This window comes from Phaethon lepturus, unplaced genomic scaffold (genome assembly GCF_000687285.1).
Source record: "Phaethon lepturus isolate BGI_N335 unplaced genomic scaffold, ASM68728v1 scaffold20586, whole genome shotgun sequence".
Classification (NCBI taxonomy): domain Eukaryota; kingdom Metazoa; phylum Chordata; class Aves; order Phaethontiformes; family Phaethontidae; genus Phaethon; species Phaethon lepturus.
The window spans coordinates 19,058-27,893 of NW_010545844.1; the positions used below are offsets into that span (position 1 = coordinate 19,058).

Consider the following 8,836-nt stretch of genomic DNA (forward strand, 5'->3'; position numbering starts at 1 on the left):
GCCGCTGCGGCCATCGCCTTCCCCACAGCATCCTCTGGGAGCCTCTGGAAGTCACTCAGGATCTGCACTAGTGGCACTGGCAGCGGTGTTTTGTTTCTCAGCTGTAGCTCGTGGGCATGCTTTCCCTCTCTAGGGTGGCAATTTAGTCTGGGGTGATCAGTGGCTTCACAGGAGTCGTTCCAACATCGCACTGGAGTGAGACAAGCGTCCACCCTTCCTTTTGTTTCCCTCAACGTAATGACGAGCTGGGCTCAGGCGAGCCCCTGGCAAGGAAGCTACAGGCGAGTGAATGAACATTGGCCAGGAGAGGTTAAGTTAGACAGCGCCTACAACTCTGAATGCCTCGCTGCATGTTTTGGCACTATTTTCTTACATTCCAGTTTTCATCCTAGAGGTCTTCTCTCTGTGAAGGCTGTTGCATTTTGTGCATAAAGAAATGCCCTAGGCAGTCATGCACCTCTAGTTGCAGTCTCTTTTCAAAATCTCCAGGACCTTTCTTCCGAGAGCTGACTTCCACTGATGGACAAAACTTTTCATGTTGACGATGAGTCTGCCCGTTCGGACATCCTCATGTCCTGCCACGAGGTACTCCAAGCCTGCAAACCAGCAAAGCGGTCAGGGACTGCACAGCACTATGCTTCAGAGGCCTGCTGCAAAGTCAGCCTGGACATCTAGTCCTGCCTAAAAACGCACTTATACGAAGAAATATTTATACATATTGATTCCTTCATATATCTGTATATCTATACCTCTATCTATATCTATGGAAAAATGTCCCCTGTGGAGCACCTGTCAGGGAGATGCAGTATAGAAACTTTGATTTTGTTAGTGTCTAAATGCAAGTGGAAGCTGAACTCTGGGGGCTGCACTACAAGTTTTTATACCTTGTTTGGGAACTGCCATTACCTTCATTTGGCAGCCACCTGCCTCACCCCTCCCTGAATACACCTGGGTCTGGAAATCGGTTGGTTCAGCACATTCCAGCAATGACAGCACAGGATGGCCCAGTGCTGGCATCTTGCTCAAAATGTCCGGTGCCCGCTTGCAGGCAAAGGCATGCTGGACCCTGCCGAGAGGCAATGCTAGATTTGCTGGCGCGAGCACCCCACATGAGCCTCAGGGGTGGCAGTCACACTGAAAAGAGCTGCATTAACTTCTGCCTCAGCCAGATGTTTTAGAGACATGCCAGCAGCATCTGGCAAAGCCTTGCCTGGTGTCCAGAAGGTGCCAGAAAGGGCTGAAGTGCAGCCCCATAGCACCCCACTGCAAGGCTCGTGCCAGGCATCCATGTCTGGCTTTCGGGGCTTGACTCAAAGAGCGCTTGGAGCCAGGCAATAACTGCTGAGCAGTGGGATGGGGCAAAGCCTTTGGCTTGAATTAGCTAAAGAAACACTGCCACAGATCCCAACAGCCTACAGGGGCCACAAATGTGCCATAAACTGGGACAACAAGGAGGATAATTCCTCCTGTGGCAGGAGGAGCTCCCTGCCAGGGCCAGCATCCCGCTGCAGCATGCTTGGGGTACAGTAAGCATGAGACCCCTCCCTGTACCCCCTCGTCCTTGCACAGGTCTGGGGAGCACCATGCGGCGGTACAAACTAGCCTGGGGGAGATGGGTCTCCCCCCAGTGCTCTTGGTCACCCCACTCCACCCTGGCCACAGCAGGGAATCTGCTCATGTTTTTTTGGGTTTTCATTTTGTAGTTCAGAATAAAGGGACAGTGTCCCCTAGTTAAAGGTCAAGCATGTTTTTCTTTAATTCAATACAAAATGTTATCATCTACTGCATCTGAGTTTTTGGGCACACACATCCTCTCTTCTGCCGAGTAAACACAGGATACGTGTATGGCAGTATCACCCTTCACAAGACATTCATTTTGGCTACATCAAGCCTGCTGTTATAAACATCACAAACATCACCTTTCAAGGGCTCCTAAATCTACCTCCCTTGAGACAGAAATGTGGCATGCACCCTCAGAGAGCAAGCAAATATTGCTGTGGTTGCTGATTCAGTTGGGCTTTCTAGATTTTCAACCAGATATTACAGAAGTGTAAAAATAAAACAAATTGAACGACTGAGATGCCGCAAGCCAGGACTTGAGGCTGTGAGTTTTGCCCTGTGCTGCTGGCAGGCAGCTCTCTGCTTGTTTGTGTCCGTGCTTGGCAGAGCCAAGGAGGGGAAGGGCTCCTGTTCCCTTGCAGACAGCTGAGACCTTTAAACCTTTCAGCTCCGTGTCCCCCCAGAAGTCCAACCTGCCTCTGTGGGTGCGTGCACAGGGGAAGGTATGCAAGGGTAGTGAATATCCTCTGGTAGGAACTTAAGCACATTTATCATCTGACAACAGCCCATGGAGATTTGATAAATGCTTGGAGTTTCTATTACAGCTGTATGTTAGGAAATTGCTTTATGTCAGCTTGGCTTTTTATCTGGCTGTTGCTGGTTTGTTCATCTGGAGGTCATAAGCTCTTACTCTGAGAGAGGGTTAAATTTGCTAATGTAGCATTGCTGACCATCCGGAAATGAATGTGGTAGCTTAAGAAAATAATGAAATTTAAAAAAAAATATTTAGGATCCTTTTTTTCCACTTTGAAATGATTGAATCTTAAAGATGCACTCAGTTGATGTTTTCAAGTTTCCTGTTAGGACCAAACTTCACAACTTCTTTCCAACATGAAAGCTGAGACTAATTTATATCCATGGGACTCTAGCAGCTGCATTTCAAGAAAACACCAAGCTTTTCACTGTAAATCAGGAAAGCTGGCAAGGGGGTAACACCCAGTGTGTCAGACACTTGGATTGTCCCTAAAGACGATTGCACTTCCACCCTTCCGCTGATGTCTGAGCAATCTTCATTGATTCTGTGATTAATGTTGTCTTTTCCTCTGCTGGGGAAAATCAGTGAAGCTCCTCTGAAGTTAGCAGAGTCACAAAGCTGCGTGTCAGGTGCAGGGCTACCCTGCACCATCGGTGTCCGACAGCTTCCACGGCATTCCTCCAGGTTTGTATTAAGGCTCTCTTGCTTGCGCTTGCGTTGCATATGGAAAAATAAACCGCCTGTATCTACATAATTATACATTTATGGTGTTTTACCAATATCCAAAGTCTTACTGTGCTTAAACAGCAAAGTCCTGCCTAACGCTGCTGATTCATCCGACCCTTGCATCTGACAAGACTTCCTGACTACAGCTGTGCTATCACGGCACCTTGTCTTCAAAGCCAGTGACAGTCACTCCGGTGGAGATGAAAGAAGACTGCAAACACTTCATCAATGAATAACCTTTCTGTGTGATCCCACCTCACAGACAGCCCTGTCCCCCCAAAGGAAGCTCCTAGTGCTGCACACGTAAGGGACGTCTCAGCACTGAAAGCTGACATTTCGATCGGTGATTTCCAAGTGATCTGTGCACCTTACAGAAAGAAATCCCTTTATCTGAATTAGTTGGTAACTGTTGGTTTATTCTGGAGTTGTAAAGAAAGGTGTGTCAGCTGGAGCTTAGTTTTGCTCTACTGAAGAAAAACCTGAGTCTGCATCTCCTTGGCTGTAGCGGAGACCGCATGCGCTATTTAGCCACCACTGGTTATAGACCATTTCAGTGAAAGAAGATGAGAAAAAATTATGAAGCCAAAGCTGCTCTCCCACTGCATAAGAGAAGCTCTTCCAAATCTTGTAGCTGCAAATTAGTGTTGCTTTCGAAGAGACATCTTCCCTTGAGTTTAGATTAAAAATTGAGTACAGTATCATGACTCAAATTAGATTTAAATGTGTCTTTATGGATTCAAATTAGCATTAGTTTTGAAAAGATATGTCATGTAATTATGGTGTGATATGCACCTCCCTCCCTTCCTCTGGGAACAGACTGAGACTGGTAAAGCTGTAAGACTGCTATTACACTTCATAAAGAGGAATGTATCTTTGAAGGTCTATAGAATGAACCCAGTTTTTCTCTACAAAATTCAAATTTGATGGAGATTGCTGTTGGAATCCAAATAACGTAACAGCCAATAATTTAATCAACACTGGGCTGCAATCTCAGCTCATTGGCATAAGAGGACTGAGGGGTGGGAAAGAAATCTGTGTAAACACAGTGGGGATGTACTGCTCAGGGATTCAAACCTACCGGGATTGAGGATGGGACAAGTGCAGCCTCTGTTAGTCCAGGATTCAGGGTAGAGTGTCCTCTTGCCCCGGAGGATCTTTAGCTTTGTAGATTTCAAGACTTTCTTGATCTTCACATTGACTTCTGCATGGGAGCCTTTGTCATGAGCTGACAAGATCTTCGTCTTGATCACTGGGGAGACACAAATTCAAACCCAGGAATATATAGATTACTCACAGTGCTCTCTGTTTTTTTGGTCTAATGCAGGTGTCTGGGTGAAGCAGTGAGGACAATTAGTTTGTTACAGTGGAGTTAGCCTGATGCTCCTTGCTGGGGAGCTGGGGTCAGCACAGCCGCTGGGGGCACATATGTTCCCATACCCATGGGCAGCAATGCTGCTGGTTGGTTTGGCCATGGCCCCTGGACCTGCCACGTAGGCAGCAGGAGAGGTCCAAGGACCTGATTTTCAAAACTTGTGAGGGCCCTATTTTCTCCTGGGGCTCAGTAAAGACTTTGGCTTCCTTAGCACTTCTGGAAATCAGGTGGAAAGACTTGCTTTTAGGGATGGACCTGGAGGCTTTGCTGGCTTTGCAGGCCAGGCAGCAGAGGCAGGGGCGTGAAGGGCTGCCCCCATCCCACCCTGGTGACCATAATCCCTGCTGCCGTTCCTTCCGCTTTGCAGAACTGCCAAATCTAAATGCAGTGATGTAGATTGAGACGGTGTGGACTGAGGAAAACTGCAGAATATTTTGAGCTCACAGATACCCACAGGGACAGCCCTGCCACCTGGTATCCCACCTGCTGAGCCCCTGTGCAGTGGAGGCTCACGTCCCACATGTGAGCCTCCTCCCGACTGTGCTGATGCCTACACTGATAGGTATCGCTGTATGGTGGTGCTTTATTCAGCTGTGCATGTTAGGAAGCTCGGTGAAACCTCTCCTCCAACAGCTTCCTGAAGCTCATGATGAGCCCCATAATTCATAGGATTTTAGAATCATAGAATAGTTTGGGTTGGAAGGGACCTTTAAAGGTCATCTAGTCCGGTGGATGTCCCCCTGCAATGAGCAGGGACATCTTCAACTAGATCAGGTTGCTCAGAGCCCCGTCCAACCTCACCTTGAATGTTTCCAGGGATGGGGCATCTACCACCTCTCTGGGAAACCTGGGCCAGTTTCCCCACCCTCATTGGGAAAAACTTCTTCCTTGTATCTAGCTTTAATCTACCCTCTTTTAATTTAAAACAATTACCCCTTGTCTTATCGCAATAGGCCCTGCTAAAAAGTCTATCACCATCTTTCTTAAGCCCCCTTTAAGTACTGGGAGGCTGCAAGAAGGTCTCCCCGGAGCCTTCTCTTCTCCAGGCTGAACAACCCCAACTATCTCAGCCTGTCCTCACAGGAGAGGTGTTCCAGCCCTCTGATCATTTTTGTGGCCCTCCTCTGGATCCTCTCCAACAGGTCCATGTCTTTCCTGTGCTGAGGGCTCCAGAGGTGGACACAGGATTCCAGGTGGGGTCTCACCAGAGTGGAGTAGAGGGGCAGAATCACCTCCTTCAACCTGCTGGCCACACTGCTTTGGATGCAGCCCAGGACATGGTTGGCCTTCTGGGCTGCGAGTGCACATTGCTGGCTCATGTCCAGCTTTTCATCCACAAACTCATCTGTCTCTCCAGTTTAGCTGACACCTTTGCATGTTGAGTGATGAAAGGGGGGGAAGCCTGAGTGCACTTTAGATAAAATTTATGAACTTGGGGTTTTTGTGACTTTTTTTTTTTTTTAATTTCTTATCTTTTTCAAGATTAGACACAGTCACTATCACAGCCAGGGAGCAAAGCAAAGCAGAATCAGATTTTTTCCTAATACCACTAAGCCAGGGCTGTATTTCAACAGCTGGCGGCCTCTTGAACTTCCCTTTGCGGGTTGCTCCGCAGGCTGCAGAGGTAGGCGTTATCTCTCAGTGCATTTTCAACTTCAGTGCGAGACGAAACAGGTGCAAGAGACCCCTGGAAGACTATGAAGGAAGGGAGTGCTACACAGAGCATTCCTTGCTCTGCTGTGGCACGAAGGAGGCGGTTCACTGGCACACGCCGGAGAGGTCTTGGGAAACAAAGTGCCTCCTCTCACTCATTTAAATCCAGTAGACACATAGACAATATACATCACCCCATTGCAACAGCTGAGCTTTGCTGACCGGGGGAAGCTCCCAGTGGCTGCTGGAGCAGTTTTCTCCATGTAGTGTCTTGTGTGGTGATCCCTGTCCCTCCTTACATTCAGTGTAATTCAGATTTAGTGATTTCTAGACCATGCTCAGGGCACCTGGCCTACAGACAGAGTTTCAGTGACCTGTTCTTGGTTACAGTGCTTCACAGTCTTTCTTGGACCTGGACAACCTCTCAGGAACAATTCCAGCTCTTGTCCTCCCATGATTTTGGCACAAGGGTATTTTGGTAGCAAGCGAGGTGGGTGACAGAGTAAGGTGCTTCAACCCACCTTGACTTGGCACCGTGATATCTATTTGGAAAGATCAAAGATCTGCCATTAGACTAATTAATCCATGGGTTTGCTGGGACGGAGCGGTGCACACAGCAGCTCCTCTCACGCTCTACACACTTGCACCGCCTCGCAGCACCTCCCTTTATGCCTCCACCACCCCACCCACAACTCACCATAGGTGTACTTCATCCCGCAGAAGACCTTGGGATTCCCTAAAACTTGCTCTTTACATTCGCATTTACCTGGGGAAGGAGAAGGAAGCAAATGGCTGTGAATTGTACTTAAAGGAGCCTTCACAGGCAGAGCCTGGGACTTGCCAGAGGTTTTCCTGGGATCCACAAGACCCGTGCAAAAAAACCCTATTTTCAGATCCAAGCTGAATATACAATCTTAGTCCAAGGGCAATTATTTCTTGTTTATAATTTGAAGAGAAGGGAAACAAGGGCCTTATTATTTTGCCTTGGGATGCAAGTAACACGCATGTCTCTCTCCATGGTATTTTCCGCACCATAATGTACCAGACAAAATTTTAAAAGGAAATGTTGCAGAGGTTAAGGCAGATTAATGACTTCCGTGATCTTAGAACAAAGAATAACATGATATACTTATTTACGTTTAAAATGAAGTTGCCCAGACGAATGATGGAGCTTTCCCCTCAATTAACCCAATTATTGTATCTTTGAGATTTTATCATGCTGCTTGCAGAAAACACAGGAAATTACGCTTGCCTGCTTGCATGCAGCCACTGCAAGGGAGGACAGCTCGACGCTGCGCCGTGGGGCCAGTGTGCCTCGCAGCAACCACACGCCGCACCCAGCTCCTCCAGACTGGGGGGCAATAACTTCCCCAGCTGAAGGCGCAGCTGAAATACAAGGCAATCTCTGATTGCATCGTAAGCTGCAATTGATGCCAAAATTGTTGTGGGAATTGGGGACATAAATTCTGAGTTAGGAATTTCCTAATTCCCTGCCAGCGAAGTGGCAAACTCCAGCCTCTAAATAATGTTGCTGGTTTGTCCAACATGTAGTAGTTCTAGTGAATAAAAAGACACATCTAAAACATGATGGCCAAGTAAAACATGAGCGTATTCAGCCTTGAAATTCAGAGCTGGGACTGCAAATTGAGGCAGGTAACTCTTGCCTTGCCGACAGCTAAACTCTGGGTGCCGGCTTTCAGCGTGGAGCGTCTGCCTACAGAGTTTACACATCAATAGGATGAGCCACAAGGCTCCTCCAGCTCCTGGAGGGGAAGGAGGTAGTTGCACAGAACATTAATGGGGGAATGTCCATCCCTTCCTGCAACTGCCAGGGCACTAATTACAAGCCAGTGCAGAAGACCGTATCTGCACTGGCTGCTGGCAGGAAGGATGGGGCAGGGAAACACATGCGAAGCCGCCATCCTACCGGAGTGCCGGAGTGCCGAGAAGCCCTGCTCGTCCTCCCAGCCCCAGGTGGGCTCACTGTCATTGAGGACTGCCTGGAAAGGAGGTGCTTCGTGGTGCCAGGTCACGTCCGAGCTGTTAGGGGGAAAGGAAGATGGTCAGCCTTCCTCATGGAGCCAGCGGAAAGCAGGGCCAACGCCAACCCAACACAACTTGACTGAACGTCTTGGTGATGTTAAACGCAAAGGGGCAGTTTTGGAAAGTGAAAAGGCTGAGTGTTGTCAGAGTGGGCCACGAATCCATTTTTGGGTTTAAAATGTGTTATAGGGATTTATAAATACCCGTAGCATGGTAAAAAAAAGCAACATATAATTCCAGAGAGTGGGGTATTATTAAAATAGGCTGTCTTCTAAAAGTCAGAGCCTGACTCTAAGTCCAGCGCAGTCAATACAAGCTGAGTTGCAACGGCAACAATATTAACCTTTCGGTCTCCTCTCACTCAGATCTCCCCAAGGCTCACATTTTGCTCATGGAGAGGAAGCAACGGTTGAAGGTTATGGAAAACACCCGCCCCGAGATCTAATAATCCAACCTCGCCGGTGCCCTGCCACGGTGTGCCAGGCACCCAGGTGAACTGCAGCTGCAGCTCCCGCTCCATCCCCAGTCCCTGACCATACCAAACCCCAAATATTTTATATAATGGATATTTTTCAGACCTGCGTGCCATCTGTAAATCAGGTCAGAGCAGTGCCTTCCCTGGGATGGAGATCGCAGGGGTATTGCTGAGGCCAGGGGGTGGCCGGGGCCCCCCAACTCACCTGCTGCTGTGACAGTCGCCGGTGCGGGGGTCGCAGCTGCGGGCGCAG

At 48.4% G+C, this 8,836-nt stretch overlaps 1 protein-coding gene across 1 annotated transcript; it reads right to left on the minus strand.

Moving 5' to 3' along the window:
- Positions 1–10: 10 nt before the first annotated feature.
- On the minus strand, positions 11–8,105 carry LOC104622352 (netrin-4-like; the record flags this gene model as incomplete). The annotated part of the gene is made up of 4 exons (XM_010289103.1): positions 11–596; positions 4,119–4,289; positions 6,763–6,831; positions 7,993–8,105. Coding segments are annotated over 4 exons (490 nt in total), but the record flags the coding sequence as incomplete, so codon positions are not given.
- Between the last annotated feature and the right edge of the window lie 731 nt (positions 8,106–8,836).